The following is a 27,010-nucleotide window of genomic DNA, read 5'->3' on the forward strand; positions in this document are numbered from 1 at the left end:
GCTGTTTTAATTGATATGCACATTTTCATTTTTAATAATTCATTTCTATTTTTGTATAAACTTTATAAAGAAATTGGCTAAATAGTGTAGTTGTCACATTCCTGCGTCTGTTGACCCAGCGTTTAAAGTTTTAGTTTTTTTGGATGTTGATGTTTATGTTTAAGTTCCTTAAGTTAGCTAAGTTCATTTGTTTATTAGATTTCCCCTTTTGTTTTCTACCCCTGTATTTATGTTTCCCTCACCCTTTATGTGTTTCATGCTGTGTGTCCTATGTTATCACCTTCGTGTTGTCATGTCTGCATTCCATTCTGTTTCCTGTTTTATTGTGAAAGTCCTTGTCTTATGTGCAGTGTGTCTAGTTTTGCTTCCCCTTGTCCATGTTCCATGTATCTTTGTATCTTTGTATCCACACCAAGTTTCATGGTTTGGTATTTTTATGTTTATCTTCAGTTTCCCCAGTTTAGGTTATTGTTTAGCTTCACCTCTGCCTTTTGTTTTGTAATCTTTTCCCAGCCTTAATAAACGGCTCGCTTTCTGTTAAGTTTTCTTCCACGTTCCTTAGTGTCTGCATTTTGGGTCCTCTTCGTCACTCCATACTGTCACAATAGTGGTTTACACTTTTATCCAACCTAAGTAAAAGATTCCTGGTTTGATGCCAGGAGGAAACACAAATTCCTTTGGAATTATGTCAGGAAGGGCATCTGGAAAGGAGCTGAAATGAGCAGTTTTTTGTTTTTAATTTAAGGAAGTAAACTTTTTTAGATTAAGAATGTCAGAGACAAATAACATTAGCTTTCTTTTAACCCTAGGAACCTCTCACTGTGAGCCAACAGTGCAAGGGTGTAGATTTGGCATGGACGGAAGGGACATGTCCCCACCAATATCCAGCGATTATTGAATTGTCCCCACCAATAATTTTTGGTGGGGACAAAACAAAAACAAAACAAAACCGATAGAAATAAAAAAAAGAGATCTGTCAATGTCTCATTCACCCAGCGGAGCAGAAAGAGTTAAATTACGTTCTCTACTGGAGTCCTATATCATGTGACAAATATGGCCAATGTGATTGGCTGTGCCTTTCAGGGAGCTCTGTTTAGTTTTAGCAGAGGCAAGCCTGCGCTGCGAGGAGGAGAGGAGGATGGCAGCAAAAAGGAAGAACCTGGATATAAAAAAGTGTTTTTCAAAGAAACCTGTAAGTCACTTAAAGTCAAGTTCACTTATAAAATCTGGCCATCATAATAACGTTACAGGCTATGCTAGGCAATACATGCCCCTCTTATTACTCTTTCTGGGTTGCAAAATAAACTTTAAAAAAATTTTCAGGCGAGAATGTAGCTGTGCAAACTTCAAATATCTGAACCAGGGAGAACAGCAAACTCCCGGCACATCGTTTTAGGCTTTGGCCCACATCAGTCTAAAATTGTATGTAACCAGTGTTGGGTAAGTTACTTTAAATTAGTAACTTAGTTACATTACTAGTTACTTCTACCAAAAGTAACTCAGTTACTTCAAGTTACTCGTTACTTTCAAAGTAACTAGTTACTAGGCAAAGTAACTTTGGTTTTACTCAGAATTCTCTTGTTAATGTGTTGCTTCCATAACTTTGCCAGTCTTCTAGCTTGCTTACTTGCCACAAGTGCACTGTGCCACCTACCAATAGAAAGGAAAAGATAATGTGCATATTTCCACGAGAGAAATCCCATGCCTGGACCGTCATTGACTGCTGCCATGATTCTAGCCTACGTCACAGCGTCATGTGCGCCTTTTACATCCAACACAAAAACTGCAGTCGTGGTGCTTTCGATTGTACTCAGAACTCGGAAATTCTGCCTTCCGAATAGGAAGATGTAGGTAACACCAGACTGCAGATGAGCTGCTTACAGGGCTGGACTGGGACAAAAAATTGGCCTGGGCATTTTGACTAGAGACCGGCCGCCATTATAGGAAAAATCATAAAGCCTTTGAATGAAAACAAACGCTGTTGTGACAGTGATGTACACTGTTTTGATGGTATATATGCATCAATCTATCAATCGTTTGTTGTAAGATTCAGATAATTATTTTTTAAAAGCGAGACATTTTAAATGAGAATAACAAAGAAAAGTATTTCCTTGTGCCCACCTCTCCCTGTTAATGCCCTACCTGGCCCCCCTGGCAAAACTTTGCTAGATCCACACCTGCACAGTTACCAGCTGTCAGCTACCTAAAAAAGGATCCTGGTGTTATTTGTCTCTCAGAAACAGTTCATAACTTCCCTTCAACTCATTCATGTCACCTAAAAGATGAACCTGTTTCTCCATCATCTGTTCAGCTCTGATGATTCAGTAAGGACATCTCCTGGTTTCATCTTCATGTTTCCCTCTCCTCACATAACCAAACCGACATCATGACCAGCAGCTTTTTTGCAGCTGTGGCTCCAGCAAACATCAGCTGATACTAGAAATTAATATTAAATAAATTCTAACAACAGCTGATCAAGCTTAAACGTGCTGCTGTTGTTTAACGCGACATCTGCTGGTTTCCTCTTTCTGGCGCAAAGTGAGCGATAAACAAACAAGAGAGCCGATCAGCTGATCATTGATCAGTTTTCATGATTGAAGTAGAAACAGGAGAGGGAGGGGGGAGAATGAAAGAAGAAGAGGCAGCTGTGCAGCAAAGACACAGAATAACTCCAGCTTTGTGCCCTTTTCATTGTAGCTGAATTACGGGACAAACTGTTCCTTTTCACCTCAATACGAAACGCGTAATATTTTCTCTGAATACCAGACAGGACGGTTGGCAACTCTAATAACTTATGAACAAAATAAACTTCTACATCATCATAGTACCCACCCAGCTGTATAGAAACTCCGTCATGCTAGCTATTACGCAGTACGGAAAAAGTCAGAATAACGAAAATAAACTCCACCTAAACTTGGTTTATATCTGACCCAGATAGACTGCAGGTCATAACTCCTTACCTGAAGTTCAGTTCACACTTGGACCGGCGGCCGCCTCGGGTCTCTTTTCCTTCTGCGTCCTCCACCTGGGGGCCTCCACCACTTGCTAATGTTACTGAATCTGTGGAAGCTCCGCGATAGCCACCACACAAAGTAACGAGTAACGACCCTATCTAAATCCCAGTAACGACTAACGCGTTCCTGATTTTGACATAATAACTAGTTACCGTGCTCGTTACCACAATAATAATGTAGTTACTGTAACGCGTTACTTAATAACGCGTTAGTCCCAATACTGTATGTAACCATGAATAATGTGTTACCATGTCCACCAGGAGAGACTGGACAGTAAAACAAATATGCCAGCAGTTTATGTCAGTTAATAAGAGGAGAAGGCATGTGTTTGGCTCCTTCACATAGTGGACATTGAGTTGTTGTGTGGGACACCAGTAGTCATGTTTAGAGTAAAACATTCCAGCTCACTGACTTGATCGGGGCAATAGTGCCTAAAATGTTGCATAATTTTGCTAAGAGATCTTTTACTTTGTGGTAATCTTAGATGAATAGTTTTATGGACAAAAACCAGCAGGTCATTCAGTGTTCCCTTAGTGCTAATGTATAAGAGATGTTGGTGTAGTATAACTGAAGTAATGTTGTTAAGTCCTTAAAGTCATATTCTTTTATTGTCATGACTGTATTTGAAGCTATTTTTATTTTTGTATGATACCTGATTTATATGGAATATGGTTGAAGTAAACTAAACTCTAAAATACTTAGTCAGTCATTTGTTTAATAGTAACTTAACATTATATAATTCACATATAAAACTATGAATTGTAATTTTAAATGGTTTAAAAGCACGTAGAATAACATATGTAGGCAAGTATATTTCTGTCAATTTAATTTATGTCTGTCCATGAAAATATCTGGTTTCAAATGAATCTCCTTTTGTTCAACACAGAGGAAATCATGCGTGCTCAGTGAACACATCAAATCGAATCAATTTATTTATATAGCACTTTTCACAGGATAAATACCACAAAGTGCTTCACAGTAATATAAAACAGAAATACATAAAATAAATTAATAATCAAACATACAGCACAAATCTAATTAAAAGCCAATCTAAATAAATGAGTCTTAAGCTGCTTTTTAAAAGAATAAATACAATCAAGGCAACGTAATGATGGAGGGAGATCATCCCACAACCTGGGGGCCACCGCTCTAAAAGATCTATCACCTCTGGTCTTAAAACGAGTTCGTGGGACTCCCAACAGCCTTTGATTAGATGATCTCAGGCTGCGAGATCATCATCGCTATCATCTGAGTTATCATAACAAATGTTTCCAGATTAACAAGAAAACTATTTCCTCTCTATTTTAATCTTATTTCATCGATTTTTATTATTATTTTACCGTCATCGAGTCTTTCAGGCTGAAAGATATTGCCGGACTTGGGTTTGATTCAAAAGTTTTGCTTGCGTCAGTCTTTGCTGGCTGACTCACAACCACAGCCAAAGATCTAAAGTCCCTGTGATTTAAAGCGGCTGTGATCAACCGTAGCTGTGGTTACTATTAGAGCGCATTTCAAATCCTTTTCTCTTAGCAAACTATTTCAACTTGTGGAGTTCAGGTGTTACAATATTAATTGTGGCTCCTGAACCATGAGTGCAGCTCACTACACATGCACGTTAGTGTTTCTTTCACTGGCCCCGACCTTGGTTTATACACAGACAGCAGACTTCACATAAGATAAGTCATTTTTCATGGCACCTTAGAAACCAATTGACGTATCTTTTATAACTGTGAGGTCTCTCTTAATAAATTCATGGCTACAAGGTTGTAGGATCAGGTGTCTTTTAGTTTGTGACTATTGCCCACATGTTCCCAGACCATATCACAACCATAACGTGCACAAAATTCAACGATTGAGAGCTTATTAGGTGTTTATTATTATTATTATTAGGTCTCTTTTTTTTTCTGAGAATGAAAACAGCCCGTCAGATTGACTCTTATCTGTATATATCTGGTCAGAGGCTTGGATTTTATGAAGGAAGAGCTTTATAGTGAAGCAATTTCTCACACGGTAACGCTGTTGTTTATCAGGCTCTGTGTTTGAAATGGGTGTGACAGAAGCAACCTAATGGCTTCGGGGGGGAAATGTATTGTTATGCTTGCATTTTATTTAGGAAAAACATGTACTGAGGCTTTTTTATCAGATTTGTCAGGAACGAAGCTTTTCCTCTTTACACTGCAGTCACACCTGAGATCGTGCTTTAACTGATCTGTTTTTTTTCCAGCACAGAAAAAAACGTATTTTTGTCAAACATGTTCAAGTTACAATTACAACAGACGTGAGTAAGCAAATCCTTCACAACATAAGCATGCCCATGTTGGCCCTGTGCTTGCATTAACTGTTAGAGAGGGGCATTGTTTAACCCGTCCTGCCAGCTGGTGTTTGGAGGCACACGCAAGTCATTTTCTCCCTCTCTCTTGAGCTAACGTTGTGTAGTTTTATGTGAGTGTAGGTTTCATTCGACATATTAAATGGCGATTAGACACTTCACTTTAGAGCTCAACTGACATTGGATTTTTTCAGACCAATAACAATTTTCTGATATGCTTTCTTGTAGACACGTGAAATATAAGCAGATTTCCCCTAACATTTGTTATGTGTAGTTATTTACTAGAATAATACAACAATTCATTTTAAAATTAATTTTGTTTTATTGTCACTAATACATGGTTGAAGAGTATTTCTCCTGTCTTACTTTAACTTTTTTGTTTTTTTGCTTATCGGTCACTATGGTGGCCCTGAGAGGCCAAATGCACTGCAACTTAAGAAAACACCACATAGGAAAAACAAAAAACAAAAATGGAAACAGGAAAAAAGAAAACAGAAATAGAAAAAATGAAAACAGAAATAGGAAAAAAGAGATTTCCAAAAGCGCAAGGGAAGTGTTTCTGGGGAGAAAATAACCCGACGGACCAGTTGCAGGAACCAAAATGTGCTAAGAGTTGCGCTGGGAGACACAGAAGTGGAGGATCTATCGGTTTTGTGAGGAAAGAAAAGATGAGAGGTAAGTGTGTTAGCCTAACTATTAGCCTAAAAATCCATCATCAGTATTATATGAATCATCAGATTAAAACACATTTAGCATGTTTTGGTTCCTGCAACTGGTCCGTTGGGTTATTGTCTCCCCAGAAACACTTCCCTTGTGCTTTTTGGAAATCTCTTTTTTCCTATTTCCGTTGTGTTTTGTGTGCTTTTGCAGTGTTTTTCTTATTGCTGGTGTTTTCTTAAGTTGCAGTCCGTTTGGCCTCTCAGGGCCACCGTACGATACTGACATATCAGCAGATGTCTAATATTAGACTGATATATTGGTCGGGCTCTACTTAATTTCTTGCATTTTGATGAACTTTTATTAATTTATGGTGAACTTTTAGTACATCATAGATTTTGACATTATTTTATAGTGGAAATGTATAAAAAATCATCACTTTTCTATTATTATTAATTATTCTTTATTATTGTCAGATTTTCTCATTTCTGTCTGATATCACTGTTGAAGCATAATTTTAAAAGTTCCAGCATGCTGACCTATTGGTGAAATTGCCCACATATACTGTCTGTGTTGCATTTTTTATAAAACTTTTTTTCAAATTAGCTGAGCTACTCCACAGTCTACCCTCTGGCAGTTCCAGAGGTACCCCGGGGGGTACATGTACCCCCTGGTTGGGACTTGCTGAGCCAGAGGTGAAGTGTGGGAAATGTGAGCTGTAATGTAAAGCGCACATGGACCAGTGAACACAGAAATCCCGTAGCAAAACTATCAGTGCTAAAAACACACAAGTGACTAAACGCTGAGCTGAAAGGAGGATGTTAATGTCTAAAACAGATAATGTACAGCTGACAGTTTAATTTAAAATGAAACTCGTTGTTTATGAATCACGTGTATGGAGACACTCTTTGGAAAAATGGATTTCACACTCCTCACTCACTGTGCTACTATTCCTGAAGCATTCAGAGACTGTGAAAAGCTATTAAAGCATGATGTATTTTTGATTTTATCAACACTGTCCCAATGCAGATCAAGGGGGGTGGTGGTGTGTGGGTGTGGGGGGTGTAAATCCTGATGTTTTATTCAAGTAAGATGGAAAACAAGTCCAAGAAATGTGATAGATGCCCCCTGCAACGACGAGCTAATTGCCTGCATGGGGAAAGCATTTGATAAATGGCTCTTTAGTGAGAAGGATATTGTTCAAATTGAAATTTGCATCCATATTATAAATAATTATACATACAAGTGATGACCAGAAAGGGAATTAGACTTAAAAGCCGAGTTGGTTTTGATTAATTTTTAAATTACAGCATTAGTCATTTGTTATTAAAGCTCAGCTAAACAAACAAAAGCCTGCACAGGACCCGCCGCTGTTTCTGTCATTTCTTATTCATCTTTATTTTCTTCCTCCTTTTTATTTCTCTGAAATCCAGCCACCCAGAATCATATAATAAAGAGTTTTGAAAATAAAGAGTATTAACTGTGGACAGTCTCTTAATTCTTTTCATGTATGCACATCAAGCACCCCGGCGTCACCATTCGGTTGGAGTTAAACTATTGAACCATGTGCCTAGTTTTCAAAAACGAGGTACTGTTGGACTCCTTGGATCAAGCAGAGTTCAAAGCATTTCCATCACATTTTATCTCATGAAAAAAGAAAAAAAAATCATAATTTTTCTTCCCAATCTTTAGAAAAACCAGCACAGAGATCTTCAGAGCAAGCCTCATAAATGTCTCATTAAAGTTATCAAATCGATTTTTGCTCCACACACAGCCAATCACAATCACAGGGAAAAGTGGCAGACATGAAATGAGGTCACAATCAAAGCCGTTCTGCAGTTTAGCAAAAACAAACTTTGTATTGCTAGATCAAAAAACAAAAAACGTCACTACCTGGAGGGTGCTGCAATAACTGGAAAGGTGTTAATTAGCTGGAAGTAATTCTTGTATCTGGTAAAATTGACTGATTGATGTGATCTCCCCTTTGAATCAAAAAGGCCACAATTTTTTAACAACTGATCTTCAAGTCTCACAAAAACTATCAGACGGATTTTAGATTTTCAAAGCCATTTATCTGTTACAGCCAATCAGTGACAACAGATGAGCCTCGAAACAGAATATGAGATTTGATGTTTTAACCCTAAACGTAGTGTCTGGCACTTCTGCATAATCTGACCACTGCTCAGGTCATTGCAATAAGCAAGAACACACAGAAGCTTTCCTATCAGAGCTTCCAGCCACGGATTTGGTCTGATCCAATCTACAAGTTTAACTTGTGTGGAAAAAACATTATTGTTTTAATGAAAGTCAGTGGAACATTTTAATGTTTGTCAAACTTGACTGGTGCTCTGCACACAATTCATTTAATTCAACTAGTAGTTAAAACAGCTCAAAATAGTTCAGACATGTTCCAACATGGCTGACCAGTAGTACAAGAAGAATTTTAGTTCAACTGCTGGGTTTCCTTATCATGGCTTACAGATACACACTCTCTAGCCTCTTTATTAGGTACGCCTGTTTAACTGCTTATTAATACAAAGATCTAATCAGCCAATCACATGAGAGCACATCAGTGGATTTAAGATGACCTGCTGAAGTTCAAACTGAGCATCAGAAGCGTTTACAGACAATTGTCTGAAAAACAAAATTTCCAGTGAGCCGCAGTTTCTGGCTGAAAATGTCTTGTTGATGTCAGAGCTCAGAGGAGAATAGCTAGACTGCTGTGAGGCTTGTATACTCTTCTGCATTCCCTGCTGTATGCAGAAGAGCTTCTGAACAACAAACTTTGAAGCAGATGGGCTTCAGCTGCAGAGGACCACAGCAGATGCCAATCGTTTCAGCTAAGAACAGGAAACTATGCATAGTATCACCTGATGGCTGCTCCCAGCAGGATTTCACAGCATATCACAAAACTCAAATCATATCAACCTGGTTTCTTCAGCATTAAGCATAGCAGTGACTTCACTGTACTCATATGGCCTCCACAGTCACAGATCTCAAGCCAACAGAGCACCTTTGGGATGTGGTGGAACGGGAGATTTGCACTGTGAACGTGCAGCTGACAAATCTGCAGTGTGACGCTGTCATGTTAGTATGGACCAAAATCCACCACCTGTGGTGTGAAGATTTAAAGCAACCCTGGTATTAGTAAGATGTATCTAAAGAAGGGGCTGGTGAGTGATAAAAATCTATCATAATTTACAGTGTTAAGCTACAGAATGATCCCTCTGGGACCCTTAAACATCCCAAATCATCTTCTATAATTTGCATTAAACAGTTAAACATGACTTTTATTAATTATGCATCAATTAAATATTTAAACACGACTAGATAAATAACTAAGAAATAGCTGATAAATAAGAAATATGTTGGAGCGTTTGGAAATCTGATTGGCTGGATGCTGGCTCTGATGGTATTAACAGTTTCCGAGCTGGCTGCGCTTCCCGTTTCTCTGCAGTAGTTTCGCACTTGTTCGAACTGATTAATAGGCAATAAAAATGCAGCGAAGATTTAATTAGTTTTCTTGTTTTCTCACTGAAGCAACAGTTTGGATGTGTGCCTTGAGGCGACTTTTGTTGTGATTTGGCGCTATATAAATTAAATTGAATTGAATTGAATTGAATTGAATTGAATTGATTTGATCTGCCTCTGATATGTGTGAGCACAATGGGAAAGCCACCAAATAAAGACAGCTGATGAAAAGAGTGTGTTATTGACAAAAACTGTAACAGGCACACAAAGAGGTATTTGATATTAGACTTAAAACTAAGCACCCAGCTGCATTGAGTGTATAACAACACATAAGTCATGTACTCCGCAGTATATCTCCTCTAATCTTGGTCAGATCCATCATATTTCTGTCTCAACCTACTTCCCGTCTTCATTTTCAGCCGAGGGGTCGAGGGGTGATGGATGTCTCCTCCACACTCTCCTGTCCTCCTTCCCCTTGGGCTTGCTCTTCACACACTTCCCCCCTCTATTCTTTCATCTCTCCCTGTCTTTGTCCCCTCTTTCTCTCCTTTCTTTCTCCTCGGTAACTGGTAAAAATAGAGCTTCATAAATCATGCATCTTCTTTCACAGCAGTGCGTAAAAAAAAAGAGAGGAAAAGAAATAAATGGGGGGGGGGATGTTGAGTATGAGATGTAGAGACGGAGGTGGATGACATCAAACTCCAGGAGAGGGGTGGGAAGTTGACAGGGGAATAGATTGGAGCTGCAGGGCTCTTGGCTGCCCTCTCCGTCTCTCTGAACATTGGCTGATTCACGCTGGAGTTGGAGGAAATGAATGTTAACATGCCAAGGAGTGGGCTGGCGGACGATGAGTGGTCATCTCGCCAGCAGAGTTACATGTTTCAAGCCCGCAGAGCGGAGAAGAGATGTCTCTCTCGCACCTTGAGGACTCTCTTACTCAGATAGGGTCGATCCGTCTGTCGCCCTTAGTAACAGGGGTCTGCACTCTGACTGGCGGGAAGGTTAAGTGCGAGATCGCTACGACAACTACACCACATGTAGAATCACATGAAACCCCAAAACAAGGCACGGTAGATCCATTAGGCTGTTGTACAAAATATTGTATCACGAGAATATTACTTAAGGGTTCCTTTTAGGTGAAAAAATCACCACGGCTGTGATTTTTTTTAAAGATTAGAAATCAAAGTTATTTGATAACGCAGCTGCAGCGAGTTTTATTTGATCATGTTAAAAACATGGCTGTAAGCTGCCATAACCCCCCACCATGATAAGATGGTGAAATGTTTGGGAGAACCCCAGTAAGAGTGCAGAGTCCATGCTCCAAGTTTGGTGCCAGCATTTGAAAAACTTCCTGTTAGGCCATCTGGTGTTGATTTCAACTGGCTGTAACAGACACATGCTGTATAAACATCTAAAATCAATCTGATAACTTTGGTGAGAATTGGTCTGAAAATTGGTCTGAGGATTCATCTGCGCTATTTTAGGCAAAATGATTACTGCACTGCCAAATAATCGCCACATAACGTAAATATTTCCTCTGTAAATGAAGCGGCCAAATCCATGACCCACAGATCAAAGCATTACTGTGATATGAACTCACTTCCTGTTTGGTATCCCTGCAAATGATTTTGATAGGCTGTGGTGGACAATCAATGTATCCCCAACAAGTCACCATTTAATTCAGGTTACTTTTTGACAGCTCTGCCAACAGATTTAGTTTCCATGACGAAGAAACATTTATGAAAATTAAAATTTTTCCATCTGTTTCATTTATAGTGAAAACTGGGCTTCAAAGTTACATCATATCTGAAAATCCATCCAAACAATCATGTTGCCGTTTACATCCACGCTTTATGTCCACGCTTTACTTTCAACCTTTTAAATTGCTGTCACCTCATGATCTTGTGGCAAAATTTGTAATTAAACAAATAGTGCATGCATTTGTTTTTGTTTTGTGGGGTGACAATAAAAAGGTTAGTGTAATGACCACAAAACGGTCATCTTTAACTACCTTAAAGAAATTCCATCAAGATTTTAAAAAGAACCGCACAGCGGGTTAGACAACATGAAACCAGTCCCTGCAGCCACAGCTGTCTCTGGGTGTCACCATGTTTGTCACCTGCCTGCAATTCTGTATATTCTTCTCATTTAAAATAATGCAACTTTCTTATCATTCTTCTTATAGCTGATGTTCTACATGTTACCAAACAGGATAAACTATAAAGCTGTTTGTTGGTTTGTTGGGAAGGAGCTTTTTCCACCATAGGGCTCATTTCCATGTTCAAGAAACCAGTTTGGGATTGTGAGTTTTGTGATATGGTGCATAGGCCCATCAGAAGATGGGTACACTGAGGTCATAAAAGGATGGACGAGGTCAGCAACAATAATCAGGAAGAATGAGGTATTTTAATGGTGCTTAACTGATACTAAGGCAGCTGAAGTATGCCAAGAAAATATCGCCTGGGCTATTAAACCACCAGGAGAAGGCTGAACTGCTGATAAAAGGCAGGATAGATCCATCCTTTTATGTTTTATGCCAAAGTTTGACCCTACCACCCGGATGTAGCAACAGAAATCGAGACTCATCAGACTTTTATTGCCCAATTTTGATGAGCCTGTGTGAATGGTAGCCTCAGTTTCCTGTTCTTAGTTGACACCCAGTTTGGTCTTCTTCTCATTCAAGGTTCAGTGTTTTGTGTGTTCAGAGATGCTCTTCTGCACACCTTGGTAGTATGTAGAAGAGCCTACAAACAAGGTGGTAACTCAGCTACTGTTGCCTTCCTCTCAGCTTGAAGCAATCTGGCCATTCTCCTCTGACTTCTGCATGAAAAACTTTCACCCAGAGATCTGCTGCTCTGCTAATGTTTTCTCTGTTTCAGATCATTCTCTGTAAGCCCTAGAGATGGTAGTGCAAGAAAAAACCCAGTGGATCAGCTGTTTCTGGCACCAACAACCATGCTATGCTTAAAGTCAGTTAATTTTAAGCTCTATACAGGTGAAAAATCCCTGACACCACTGTAGTTAGTGGTCCTTCATTCAGGTGTTTAACTCTGGGTGAGGCTCTTTAGTGTGACACAATTAGCCCTGAGAGAGACAATACCTCTGTCCCTTCTGTGACACTAAGAAAGGAGCGAGATGACGTTCACATCCTCTGCCTCTCACACACACACACACACACACACACACACACACACACACACACACACACACACACACACACACACACTTTTTCATTGAGTCGGTGAATACACTGTCACAGCAGCCCCGTTCTGCCTCATATACAGGACACAGACTCATAAACACAATGTAACGTCATGATGATTTGAATTGGAGTCTTAAGTACCACAGACCAGTTTTTTTTTAAAACTCCATCTCAAACACACACACACAGAAGAAAGTGAGCTTTCCCCCACAAGTCAGTGATTCATAGATGCAGCCACACCCTCACACTGCAGAGTAAGTGAGGTCAACCTGTGCGTTAATAAATGATGGGTTCCGAGTGAAAACCTGGTCACTGTGGGGATTCAGGGTGTGAGAGTGAAAAGTTCAGCAGATCTCCAGGAGAAAAAGCACATCCAGCTCTGTAACCCCAGCAGAAAGGGCCTTTCATATTTCATAAGCAGTTCTGTCTGACTTCGCATGTGGGCTAAGAACCAACTTGACGGTTTTATTGCAGTTAACGCCACACATAACAGGTCACTGCTGCTGAGAAGTGAGAGACAAGTTTCAGAGAGACGTGCTGGGAGCATCTGTCTGATACGTGCTAGTCTTCATCCCTCTCTTGCCTGCTTGTTGCTTCTCCTTTTAATGCAGTTCCACCCAAAGTGCATTTTTGCTTTGGATGTGGAGAAGTAATGTGTTGCAGCCTGCTGTCTGAGGCAGAGGGAAATGTCTCAGCCTGTCTTCTTCAGCACCGAACGCTGAAAAAGGATGTGACTCAGCAGGTCTAATGTGGTTACAAGCATACATACTATCAGTGTGATACTACAGCGGGAGGTGTCACCAAATCTCTGCTCGCACGATTAGAGATTTAGTGAAATCAAAGGTGAAAAAAATATGTAGACTCTTACATTACTGCCATAGGTATACCAAGAGTTCAGGTAAAATTAAAACACTATAGAATAATATAAATGAATCATTTGCAGTCTTTTAATGTGCGCAGAAGGAAAGTGGGTCGGCTCAGTGAGAGAAGGACTGCAGTGATTATGCGCTATAGGCCAGAAAACAAGCAAATAAACAACATTCAGAGAAATTTATTCAAATCATCTCAAAACTGAAAATCCAGATAAACAAGTTTATCAAGTGTTTTCGTCTCATGGCCACAACTGAGGTGACATTTGTAGCTGTGTTCTCTTCCAACCTGCTGAGATCAAAATGAGATGATTGCCGCCTTGATTAGCAACATCTCATCTCGTAGTGTTCAAAGCAGCAAGTATTGTAAGCTGCCGGGACCTTTCTGGTAGGGTTTCAGACTGAAAGTCCAGACTTCTAGCAGGTTGCAACTTCAACAACAGAGCCCCCGTACTGCAGACCTTTAACATTTAAATAGGCAGCAGCATGCGGGGCTGGAAAGCTAAACCAACAAGCGAAAAAATAAATAAAAGGCCCTGTGGGTGGTTTTTACCAGGCCTGCAGCATATTTCATATTGGAGTGATGACTCGAGGAAAGTTTTATTGGGAATACAAACAAATGCAGACGGAGAAAGTAACATTGCATTTGCAGAGGGATGATAAATACCAAGATCAAATCACATTTGATGACCATAAAGCAGGTCCAAGTTGTGACATCGCTCTGGATTTATTCCTCTTCAGTTTAAAAGCACATCTTACAGTACGTGTGTTAGTGTACGGGACTCACCAGGGTGTTCAGGTGGCTGCGGGTATTCACAGCGTGTTTGAGAGCCAGTTTAATCATTGTGGGCAGTCTAAGAACAACAGCCTCCATATCCTGCTCTCCCCTCATGGCACCAGCCAACTTCCCCAGTCCATCTATATAGCTCCTCCAATGAGGCTGCACTTCTGCAGCTCCCCCCAGGCAGTTGTGCATCACTGCTTGACAGAAGCCTCTGCAGGCCAGCGGCCCCAGCATGCCCTGGCAGTGTGGGCAGTACCACAGCCTCAGCAGGGACCGGCTGCACTCTCGGCCGGGCCGCAGATGGTCTGTGGTGTTGACAACCTCGATGCCCAGGTTCAGCGCCTGCAGGAAGACTCGCGTGGCCAGGAGGGAGCGAGAGAGTCGAGTCATCATCAGTTTAGGATAAGGGCCAAACGCTCCCGAGTCCTTCCAAGCTCCTCTTACACACTCCTCGGACACTGGGGTGCCACTGCCTCCCAGCAGGCGGCGGTACGTGAGCGGAAAGAGGCGGCCGTAGAGCACCGCCACCATGTGGTCAACTGTGGAGTCCGAGCCAAGGATGTAAAGCGACATGTCCAGGAACAGCTGCCCCACAGAGCTCTGGGCACCGCTCGCAAGAGTCGGGAACTCTGACTTCAGCATCGTCAGGGTGGAGTTACGTCCGTGGCGCAGCACCAGGTCAAAGGCCTCTGCAAGAAAGAGTGAGACAGGGTGACAGTCAGGCCATCTTCTGAAAGCTCAAAAATTTCATTCAGTGACGCCTTAATAATCACTACAATTACCTCAAAGTTCTCAGCAAACAGGCATCAGCTTAACTCAAAAACATGAAACACTCAAACAGAAGCTTTCCCCCAAACAAAGATCCTATCCTTAACGATCAAAGCCAGGGAAAACTTCCCACGCGCAGCCTCGCGTTCCCTTTTTCCCACTTTTTCTCCATTTGTTGTTTTCCTCTAATGTGCACAAACACACACTCTGAGGAAAAGCACAAACACATGCGTGTTATTACAGTAACGGGTGATGGCTTCAAATGAGCTTCTCCAATAGATAAACAGTGAGATTCTGGCTTTGACCTTTCCACAGTACAAAGCAACGGTCTGTAAAAAGCTCACAGAATCGTAAAAAGACACCAATAATGTCAATATATTAGTCAAGTGTGAGAGGCATGGCCGTAAGGATGTCTGTGAGGAGAAAAGCATTCAAAACCTGCAGGAGGGAGTGGAGCAGGGGCCACTGTGAGAAGAGAAAATAATCAGTGGCGTTTCAAGGCACAAAGTGAAGTCTTATCAACAAGGTGGCACAAGAAGCGGGAGCTCCATCATCGACCCAGTTGCAAAATGAGTGAGGACCCGACAACAGAGGGGATTTAAAGCTCCATTACTGAACTTAGCAGGGGAGCCGGGACTCAGTGAAATGAAGCTTTGGACGGGAGAATAGCGTGAGATCCCGAAATCCCATTTATACCACGGCTAGTCCACTACATCACTTTGTTGGGAGTGACTGCCGCAAATGCTTTGTGAGGAGCAGAGGAAAAACAGTGGTTTAGGGAACATTAGAGGAAGTTATTGGTTTATGTGCTACAACAAATAGCCATTTCATCTTTGTTATTCGTTTTTCCCTCCTTGGATAGTTTAATTTGTTTTTCTTCATGCCTCTCTGAGGTCAGTGAAGCCTATGTGGAGCTTTGGCGTTGAGAAACAATTTAACTCCTCTGTTTTTAGGACATAATGTGACTTTCTGTGTATGCGTAAAGAAATCCACATGAGGATATAACTACATATATATGAGATGTTTCACTATGATTGAAATGAATTCTTTAAACTAAGTAAACTCTCACAGAGGAATAAACACATTTGTTCCTCAAATTAAACATTCACAGTGTTTTTGTTCATCTGAGGTTATATTTATCTCGTTTTAAGATTTTTATTATCATCCGATATGTAAAACCTTAGAAACGAGTGCAATTTCTTCTTCCCATGTTTAGTAGGACTCGAAACACAGCAGCTAATGCATAAATGCAAGCAGGCCTGAAGTGATCAAGTTTTGCTATTTATGGTGTGAAGTGAGGTGAAGACACACTGATATGAGCTGCAAATGTTTCAACTCATTTTGAGGCTCAGCGATTCCAATTTATTAATTTACAGAAACTTATTTTGAAGAAAAAAACAAGAAGAAATTGATTTTCTGTTAAAGTCTCAGATCAAAGGATAAACAAATATAGCACACCCAGATGGTGGTTTACTTGCTAGCACGAGCGAATGTCTGCAGCGCAATTATTTGTCCTTTTATGGCAACCGAACTGCAAACTGCACACTAGCAGGCAGATCAGAGCATATTATTATTAATAATTTGACACTAAATCCACCTTTTTGTGTTGTTGAATTGCTGCTGAATCATTTTAATCTTTCTGGTCCCGGTTTATTGTGCTCATTGCGGCACAAGGTATTTGCCTTTGTACGGGGAAAATTAACTGGCTAAAGAGAATCCTGTGAAGTAACGACCCTGTAATTAGCCAGCTTTAGTTAATAAAATACTGAACCTGTTTAAGCAAACTTTATCATAGGCTGGAGTAAACTGCAGCTTTAGGTTCTAATGTGTATGTAAGCAGCCTGCTTGCTCAGCAGAACAGTCACTGGCTGCCTAAAGGTTAAGAAAAGCATTGGAGGATGTTCAGGAGCAGCGCACATCTGTTTGGTTTTTCACTCTACGGCTGTCCTGCTGTGTCTGTGAAGCACTTCCCTCTGTGATCAGTGAAGAAGCAGATGTGCAGATTGCCAGCTGAGACAAGGAGACAGACTGAAAGGAGGGAAAACAGACCCACACACACACACACACGGTCACACACAGAACTCGCAGATGAGCACAGAAAGTTTTCAACAAGCAGATATTTGGTTATCGATTGAAAAGTGGAGGCAGTGAGGAAATGTATCCAGCTCACAAAGCGGTTTCTAAAAAAAATCCACCCACATCAAACCCTAAAATTCAGCCGCTATCTGTAGCATCTCTCATGCCGTAAAGAGGAGAGCCACTTTGCGATGGTAAAGAGAAATACTAGAGGGCTCTTCATAAATGCAATTCAATGGCTCTGAGTAGCTGGGGTCATAGCGTGAACCATTGCGAGCCCATTTCCTGCAAATGCTCCTCACGTTCTTTCAGCGGTGAAAGCCTGGACGGGATCAGGTATCCTTTAATGGAGGGGAATGGGGCCGTATGTCGGGGACCTGTGACACGCCGGATACAAGTGTACGAGGTCAAGAGCACGCATTACAAGAGCAGGAGCCCAGAGCAGCATATTAGGTCATGCTTAGCAGTAACATTCATTTTGTGAGCGTCAGGGATGGAGGCAGAAGGCTGCTGGTTTCTGGAAAGCTGTTTCTCCTGAGACTGAAGGCCTTTTACTGACAGACCACCTGTTTACTCCAAGGCATCTGGGCATCTCATCTTTCTCGGGCCTTGAAATGCTCATGTCGGATTGACTAAATGCGGTCCAGTAAACCTCTACTATGCGAATTTCTCATAATATCTGGTTTCTGTGCATTTCAAGCCATTAATCACAAATTAAGCAGCGATCAAGTATCACACTTTTCATGTTATTAGTAAAATAAGTCTGATACATCTGCGGCACAATGAGGTAAATTCATTCTGACATCTAAAGCCTTTAAGTGACTGCAGCTCTGACATAAAACAGGCGCTCCTGTAATCTACAAAGGGCCTGTCAAATAAGCATATTTGATGTTCAGGAGCCCATCAGTCTCCACGTTACGTATAAGTACATAAATCTGCGGCTCATAACGTACCAGGCTTGGCTGACCGTTGCCTGTGGTTGACACGCTGCGAAGGCAAAGACATGCAACGTGCTGCCTCATCAATCAGCGGCCCATACACCCATTATCCCCTGAGAGGAAAACATCAATAAATTACCCAGCCAATGAGACTAATCCATTTGGCTGATGGAGTTTCACCTCTAGATGCCATGGAGACGGATGGAGGAGTCGCTGCCACCTGGTCCCGTTAACAAAGCAGTACCTGTCCGGGACGCAGACAGAGGACTGGCGGGGGTGCCACGGTGTCACTTTTGATGTAAGGTGATTGGGCTTCTAAAGGGGGCCGGTGATGATCCAACTGTCTTATCATGTGTCTGTGGGTGCACCAAGCACGTGCGCGGGCTGACTTTAACAGACACCTCCCAGCAGCGTTGACGTTCAGTCGTGATTTTATGAGCTACAACAAAGCAGCATCTGTTCACTGACTGTAAACAGTGCGCTGCATTTTCCAGGCACGTTTCACTCAGAGCACTCTGCACTCAGGTAACCTGAGACCCGCTCCACCTGACAGCCCTTTTTTCCCCCCTTGCGGGATTGTTGTATGTTTGCATCTGCTCGGGGCTTTACGGGACGGCGGCAGTGAGGCAGAGCAGGGCGGGGCCGGCTGATTCCAGGAACAAAGCAGGCAGGATGCTGGTAAGGCCTTGATAACATCACCAGCAGACCATGAGGGCCAATGGACAGCGGGGTAGAAATGAGAGGTGTATTAGGTTACTCCATCTGTTAGGGAGCATCTCGTCGATCACACAAACACACACATGCCCACACGCAGCCGCGCACAATGCAATCAGAGCACTCAGCAGCAGCCAGGTGGTGACAGCGAGGGCGAACATTTGGCGGACCATGATGGGATCGCGAGGTGTAAGTCAGGTGTAAGTCAGGTGTAAGGACACTCATACACACACACGCTAACAGATTTTTCTTTATGTTCATTTAACTGCTGCCCTGTGAGCATCCAGCTAATGTTTCCTCCCAGCTAAGCAGTAAAATAAACAAAATTCATACGCTGCTTTTATTACTCGTAGTCTGCTTCTAATAAGAAAACAACTCGAGAGGGTTGTTTTGGGGGGGGGGGGGGGGTCTCTAAAAACTCATACAGTCCACTCGGATCCATTGAAAAAAATATACAGCACTTTTACTTCTGTGTATATTTTTTGAAAATGTGGTTTATTATTTCAGGATAATCTTCAAGTCCAACAAGACTCGTTATCTGTTCTACATTAATTGAAGGTTAAAATCTAGGTAGCAGACCCAAGCTGCGCTGGATAAAAACACACAAACAGAACTTTACTTCTAAAGTTCTGAGACAGTTAAAAGATATTTTTCACAATTTGATGCATTAATTAAAAAATAGTTCTCAAATATTTCTATTTCAGTAAAATCTCATTTCTTTTTTGTTATTTATTTGAGGAGCCCGTGCTTCAGCCAGCAATAGTTCTCCAGGCTTTCTGAAGCTCTTTCCAAGTTTTTCTTCAGATGTTGGCTCCTTTTTGACTGACTGATAGCGTTCCAGGATTACACTTATTGCATTGTCAGTGAGTTTGGGCTCATTACCATGCCGAAAAATGAAGCCGTTGCCAATCTGATGCTTTCCAGATTTTATAACATGGTCGATCAAAATCTGGCGTTACTTTTCTGTGTTCATAATTCTATCAATTTTGACAAGATCAGTGCAGAAGTGCAGGCCAAACCATGACAGAGCCTCTGCTGTGTTTTACAGACCTCTCTCCTGACTTCCTCCATTCATACTGACGACTATTTCAAAATTAAAATTACACATGTGGTGCTGTGGGCCAGGCAGGTTAGGACACACAGAACAGGATTTGAACTAAACAGCAGCTTTACTGCTGAACTCAAGCAAAATACAAAATACACGAAAACTCAGACAGGGCGAAAGAAAGCTAAGAGAGCTCAGGCTGTGTTGAAGAATAAAGGTGGTCATACCAAATATTGACTTCCAAGCTTCTGCTGCTGCTGTCACAGTTGGGGCAGACTGCATAGCTCATCTTTGTGTGCCGTCCTTCTGCTGCAATGTAACACTGGGTATGAGCCACTAGAGAAAACAGGTCCATGTGCCTCTCACAGGGTGGGTGGTTTGAAAAGCTGAAGGTGACATTGTATGAATAGGTGAAATGAAGTTTTCCACCATACAGCAGGGCCAACTCTGTTTGGGCCCTACATACTGTACTTTCCATTGATGTATCCACATCACAGCACAGGATGCAGACTGTTTATAGCATTCAGTTTATAGCAACATGTGTATTTGCAAGGGGCTGACAATAAGAAAGAAGATGGCTAAAAGGCAGGAGAGCCATACTGGCTTGTTTCAGACAGAGGAACTGCAGGGGCTTCACAGTGGCTCAGTATAAGATAAACAATAATCACTTTAAACTGTTAAGCATGCCAAGCTACGCTAATAGAGTTCAGATGATGAGCACAATGAAGAATGAAAACATTCACAAGCATGAAGAAATGTAAAGCTTGATGTTTATGTACATATATGATATGCATAGACTCTACATCCCCAAATTTTTGTTCATAATTACCAGCCATGTTTGCTTACTTAGTGTACATTCAGTATTTTTCTCCACGCCCACCTGCAAAGACTTTGTCCTCTATTAAACAGGTCTCACAGTTTGAGAACCACCAAGCTAGGTCAGGCATAGAAGTCACTGGTTTGAAAATAAGCTGGCAAGTATCAGACTTTATTTTTACCTGGTTGGCTGAGAGTTGGAAAGCAGCCATGGTGATATATGGCAGCCACAGTTTTTTAATACATTGTAAAATGCAATTGCATGAATTCACAAGGAGCAGCAGAGGTCTGCTCATCAAACAGCACAACAACAAAGAAAACTGATTCACTGGAGCTCAGAGCACAAAATATTTTAATAATTTTTAATGCAAAAGATTTTTTCCACACTTACCAAGTTCCATTTAAGCTCTGGTTAATTTGCTAAGAATATCAACTTTATTGCAAAAAAGGACAAATATCTAAAGCGGCTTTGGGATAATTAGTGGAAAACTATTTACTTACTGTGACAGCTACAAAAAGGAAGCAGTTGTGAAGGAATAAGATGAGTGTATATTCCCACTCAGTTTATCATACCTGTTGGCTTTATTCCCCAACAGGTGCCACTGCTGGGGAATAAAGCTGCGGCTGATGGGTGCAGACGACAACGGTTAAAACGTGAAATGTGATTCGAATTCAATTTGGAGCGTTTTTTTCTCCATTCATCGTGGGTTGTTTTTTTTAAACGTGGGTCGTGGGGCACAGACTGTTTTTCACCTTCAGAAGTGGGGCCAATGCCATAAAAAAAATCTGCAATAAAAGTAGCATCTGTGTGTGCTTTGTGCCTGCCTCCTTTTTGACAGCTCAGCCAAATATCATTAGAACTATCCAAGTATAAGAAACGCATCATCTCATTGACTGGAAAACATATCCAAGAGCAATAAACCACATCCACGATTACTTCTTCTTATACCATCAAAATCTAAAACAGGAAGCATTAGACACAGAGAGATAAAAATTGCTGTTCCTGGGTGATACAGATACGCCAGCAGCCAGTTTTTCTTTCCTCCCTTGCTTCCATATTTCTGCTTGTCACCATTGACTCCATTGATCTCTGGCACTGGCCTCCAATGCAGAGGTCAAAGTTGAGCCGTGCTGTATCTCTAACTGGCAAACAGGCGCTGTCAGAGGACACGGTGTGCAGCAGAATAGAGGACACAGCGAGGTGGGAAGGACGCGAGGGCAAAAGTGAAGTGGAAAAACACGACCGAGAGCTGGAGGGGAGGTAGAGGAGGAGGAGGAGGAGGAGGAGGAGGAGGGGATTCAGTGAATGGTGCCAGAACGTGTGGAGAGAAACATTCAGCGAGGCGAGCTTTGAAGCTCCATTCAAAGGCATCTGGAGTCAAGCAGTGCCAGAGCTGTGAGACACGTCGCACACCTCTCGCCAAAACTCAGCCACGGGTGAGAGAGACCTGACACCCCAATCAAACGCTCGCCTTGCAGACAAAATACACATCGGACCCCGAGGAATCCTACCACTCAGAAAAGTGATACTTGAGTGAAAGGCTATTCCAATAATGGATTCATTTCCAGCGCACACACCGAGACGCAGAGACAGGACACACATACACAACCCAACACACACCCATAGGCGTTATTGCTCTCTGGGGCTGCCGTTCAAGGCCGCAGATAAAAAGCCCGCAGCCCGTCCGTCCACATCTGATCGAAGATGAGAGAGGTCACGACTAACGCAGCGCGAGCACTCCACTCCAAATTAAGCATCCGAGCTCTATTAATCCAATATGCATCTCTAAGTAGATCCTGTGGTTCGTGATGAATGCACTCCTACTCATTCACCCTCATGCTAGTTTTCATGCTTGCGCCGCATTACGCCCATGCATCGGCTTAATGCTGAACAGCTCACTTTCAAACAGAGACAAATGTTATAGAGGGAATATTTGCGTTGCCATTTCACGATGCGCTCGCAGTAATAAAAGATGAGATTCGTGATCCCCTTTTTCTTTTCTTTTTGAAGTTGGGCTTATGACACATAAAAGGAGAAGCGGACTGAAGTGAAGAGAACTTATGAGGAGAAGCAGCAAGTGTTTTTGAAGTTCTGAAGCAGATGGGTGCACAGTGTGAGGGGAAATAGTGAGGCTGCATGAGAGGAGGCTTCCTTAATTATAAAACCCAGACTAATAACTTTCGGTGGATTAAAAATAATAATAATAAAGTTAAAACACGTCAGGTTTTAACCTGACACGTGTTGGAGGCTCTGACGCTTTACAGTCCTGTTGCTCGAGCTATCATAAAGTCCCACTCTAACCTTCTGTATGCCTTTGTGTACGCGGACATGTGTGTGAACAAATGAGATGAGGTTTTTTTAATTATTACAAGCTGAATTTAATAAAAGATTAAAGGCCAGGTCATTGCCACTTTAATAATTAATTGTGGCTCGTCTATATGTGGAACATTCTCCCTGAAAATAATGATGCACCTTGCATGATGCCACTATTATAGTGTCAGGACTGCCTGAAGACGACTTTACCCATCCTTTGTCATGAGATCAAATGGACTTTGAGTGCGTGTGTTAGCGTGTGATTGTGTTTGTAATTGACTGCCTCAAGCCATGTGGGTTGAAGGACACCGATGACAGTTTCATTACAGAGCCGCAGAGTGCAGTGTTTCTTCTCCCGGTTTGTCAACGTGGGTTCAGATGTGACTCAAAACACTGAATCAGTGTGAGGTGTGTTTCATTGCCCAACAATGATTAACTTTGAGGGAAAAATGGCTGCAACATTTTTTTTTTTTTTGCAGGAGGAGTGTAAAGTCTCACCTTTGAGAGAAGATGGGTGGCCTCAAGGATAAGGAACATGCTGACAGACTTTGATGTAGGACATGGAAATATGGAGCTTTTTACCAGAAACAATTTAGCACAAAAAAGTGGTGGAGGAAGAAAAGGCACAAGCTGGGCTTCTTGCAGGTCTTCACATGCAAGAAGGAAAGGAAATGTTGGACCCTGCAGCTCAGAAACAGCAGCTCAGCTTATCGATATAGTTGTCACCGAGGTGGGAGGTATCACAGCTAAAATACACAGTCGAGGGTGGGGTGCGCAGAGGTCATGGAAGTGCAGAGAAAATATCAGCGGGAAATAGCCAAAGGCTACAGATTTATGCTGATTTAACAACAGTGTTTGAAAGATCCGCTGAGAAGCTTCCACTAAAATTGAGATAGCTTTCAGAGGAAAGATAAAGAGTTTTGAGAAAAAAGGAGGCAGCTATGTCAAAAGAAATGTTTGGGAGCAGCAACAAGTCAAAGAGCAAAGAAGACGACGCCTCACAAAGCCAGACTTCAGATGACATGCATCAGTGCATCGCTGTTTCATGTGTAAACTGGAGGAACCCCAGATCGTGGTGACGACCACAACGGATGCCAGGAAAAACAAAGGAAGGTGAATGAGCTAAGACAGCATTTTGAGAGGCTCATTTAAAAATCAGAAAGCCGCTGCTTATTCTCCTGCTCTGAGACAAATTCGGTTTACACGCAGTCTCAACAGAGTTCACGACATTCATTCTCTTCGCAGCCCATGTTTTTGGCAGTATATGCACACATGTAGCTGCCTCCTTTCATTTCTAAGAAAATACTCATGTTCTTTGGGTGTTTTCTTCTTACTTGATGGAAAAGTGACATATGTAACCCTTTAGAGAAACTGTGATGCAAGAACCAAGTTAACAGTGTAATCCAAAAAGAAGTTGCTAAAGCAAGCTGTTAAAAAATACAGTATAGAAATACCAAGAGAACAAAGCAGGGCAGGAGAATCAGTCGGTTATGCTTTTATTTGAAAAATCCAAAGTACGGGTGAATGTGTTGGGGCCTCGGTCGGGGAATACACACTTTGCCCTAGCGGCTGGTCCTTAGGCTTGCGTGACTGACCTAGCGATCAATTTCACAGCAACCACTCGCAACTAGTGGGACAACACAAATTTTTCCCCAGCGACAGGTGGTTGCTATGTGGTGGCCAATCGAACAGGTCTCTGCGCCTGTGTGACCGAGACATCAGGAAAACTGGCAAAACTAAACGATGATTCTCAGGAGTACTGCAGCGCTCACAGCATCAGTGCAGCATCAGCCGTCGGCAAACATGATGATAATAAAGTTTTTAGTGAAATAAGTGAAATTCTGTTGAGCTTTGTCTGCTGAATGTGTCAGCGAGAGAACAAACCAGGTTATATGTAGAGGTTCAAAATGTGAACACAACTCGCAACAAGTGTGCTTCAGTGTTTTTCATCCCACACAGGCAGCTCAGAGGCAAGAAGCCAGGCTTTTGTTTGGTTGCTGCTGAAAACCGTGGAAGCAGAAGAGATGGAGAGATAGAAACAATCTGCCAACAGCTTTGTTTCCAGCACCACAACCTTCTTCCACTGGACTCTGGCCATTTCATCCTGGTGGTGGAGAAACGCCTGACTTTACAGAACTTTGATTGTTGTGAAATAACAGCAGGCAAGCTAACCTTGGACGCTCATGTTTCCCAAATTTTCAGCTAAGGCTTCACTAAAGATAAAGTATGGGATTTTCTTCAAGACACCAACACTCATTGAGCTCGTCTGTATTATTGGGTCAGGTGCTTCTCCTTCACTCTCTGTGGGCTTTGGGTCAGTCGATTTGGCTAGCCAGTAGTTTTGGGCAGATGCTAAATCCTGCTGGAAAAGAAAATCAGTATAAACTCTGTCAGCAGATGGAAGCTTGACGTGCTCTACACTCTTTGGGTAGATGACTGGGCTGACTTTAGGCTTGATAAAGCAAAGTGGACACTAGCAGAGGACATGGCCGACTTCAGAAACTTCACTGGACTTCAAAGACCTCGGATTCTTGATACTCCTGATACTTTTCACTCTTCCTCCAGAATCTGAGCATTGACCATTTCCAAAAGAAATTCAAAGTTTACTTTCATGTGAAAGTTCTCTTTAGCCCTGGTAATAAAACTTTCTGGAGACCACACAAACACACACACACAATCTCTAGAAAATGAGAGGAGCCACTATTCTCGGTTGTCTGAGGTCTGTTGTTTATCCTTTGTGCTGATATTTTTCCAAATATATTCTTCCCATCACCTTGCTAAATTTCAAAGGAACATTGCACGCCACACATGAATGAATGACGATTTTCACCATATGCAATGTTGTGGTCAATTACGGCAGCAAAACACATTTGAACGTCCTGGAAAAAGGCTTTAACCAGATTGTGATGTCTGTTGCTGAAATGATGTTTGGGGTACTAAGCCTAATGCATATTTCAGATGTTTCAGATACACAACTCAGGGGTCTCTGCTCTGTTGTTTTCCTGATTTAGTGCCAATTATGCTTATTAGTTTTAATAACCCAGAGAGGCTTTTATGTCCTTTATCAATCTCAATGTGATGGTTTATTATAATTTGCAAACCGCCGTGTCATCGCGCTTAAGAAAATAATTGCTTCAGATTAAAAAGGGCTTATGGGCAACAATCCGACTGTTTGAGATCTGAATCCTTCTTCCTCTTTGGTCAAGAGATTAATTGTTTCTGTCTCTTGTTTCACAAACTGGCATAATCCCCAAATCTCAGGACATCTAGTGCACTTGTAGGAGGAGACTGCAGGGGCTTTTTTTAAGATCATTTATTGGGAATCATGCAGTGTCAATATTTTTGATGTGCTGCGGTAAAGCGGTAATGGAAAATAAATACGTTGTTGGATCACGTCAAACAGCATAGCAGCTGGAACCAATGTGGCGGTGATAGCAGGAAAATAAGGTCCGCTTTGATGTCTGGTAGTCCTTCAGTCAGACGCTGGTCAGTGATGTTGATTCAAGTTTCACATTGAGGCTGAACTGTGGAAACCTGTAAACTGTTAATGTATTGATGACTATTCTGAGTTTATAGTCTAAACAATATTCCTGCAGTTTTATTTGATGTGAACTTGAGCGTTTTAAACAGTTACATTAGGAGAAAAAGTTCATTTTTTTGTAATTTAATTCAAAAAGGTAAACTTTCATGTTTTACTTTCATTCTATAAATCATATTACAGATAAAGTGAAATATTTTAAAACCTTTTCTGTCCTATTTTTGATGATTATGGCTGATAGCTAAAATGCAGTATCTCACGTTATAATAATACTCAAAACATCATCTCACAGTGAAGTCTAGGTCACTGCACACAACCACCGCCGCCAGGATGACTACAGACTTGACAGTTGTCCAAATGATGCTCATCGACACCCCCTTCACAAGGAAGGAAAGGCACAGAAGGTCATTGCTGTGAAGGCTGGCTGTTGACAGAGTGCTGCATATTACTGCGAAATTAAAAACGTGAAAATGTG

General features: G+C 41.7%; 1 protein-coding gene across 2 annotated transcripts in view; it reads right to left on the minus strand.

Annotated features, from left to right (window-relative positions):
• gpc3 (glypican 3) overlaps positions 1-27,010 on the minus strand; it is a 176,150-nt gene that overhangs the window by 75,224 nt on the left and 73,916 nt on the right. For both annotated transcript variants that reach the window (XM_085135794.1, XM_085135800.1), the window contains exon 3: positions 14,330-15,015. In XM_085135794.1, coding sequence (XP_084991920.1) covers positions 14,330-15,015 — 686 coding nt within the window. The remainder of the gene's footprint in view (positions 1-14,329; positions 15,016-27,010) is intronic.

This window comes from Neolamprologus multifasciatus, chromosome 2 (assembly GCF_963576455.1).
Source record: "Neolamprologus multifasciatus chromosome 2, fNeoMul1.2, whole genome shotgun sequence".
Classification (NCBI taxonomy): domain Eukaryota; kingdom Metazoa; phylum Chordata; class Actinopteri; order Cichliformes; family Cichlidae; genus Neolamprologus; species Neolamprologus multifasciatus.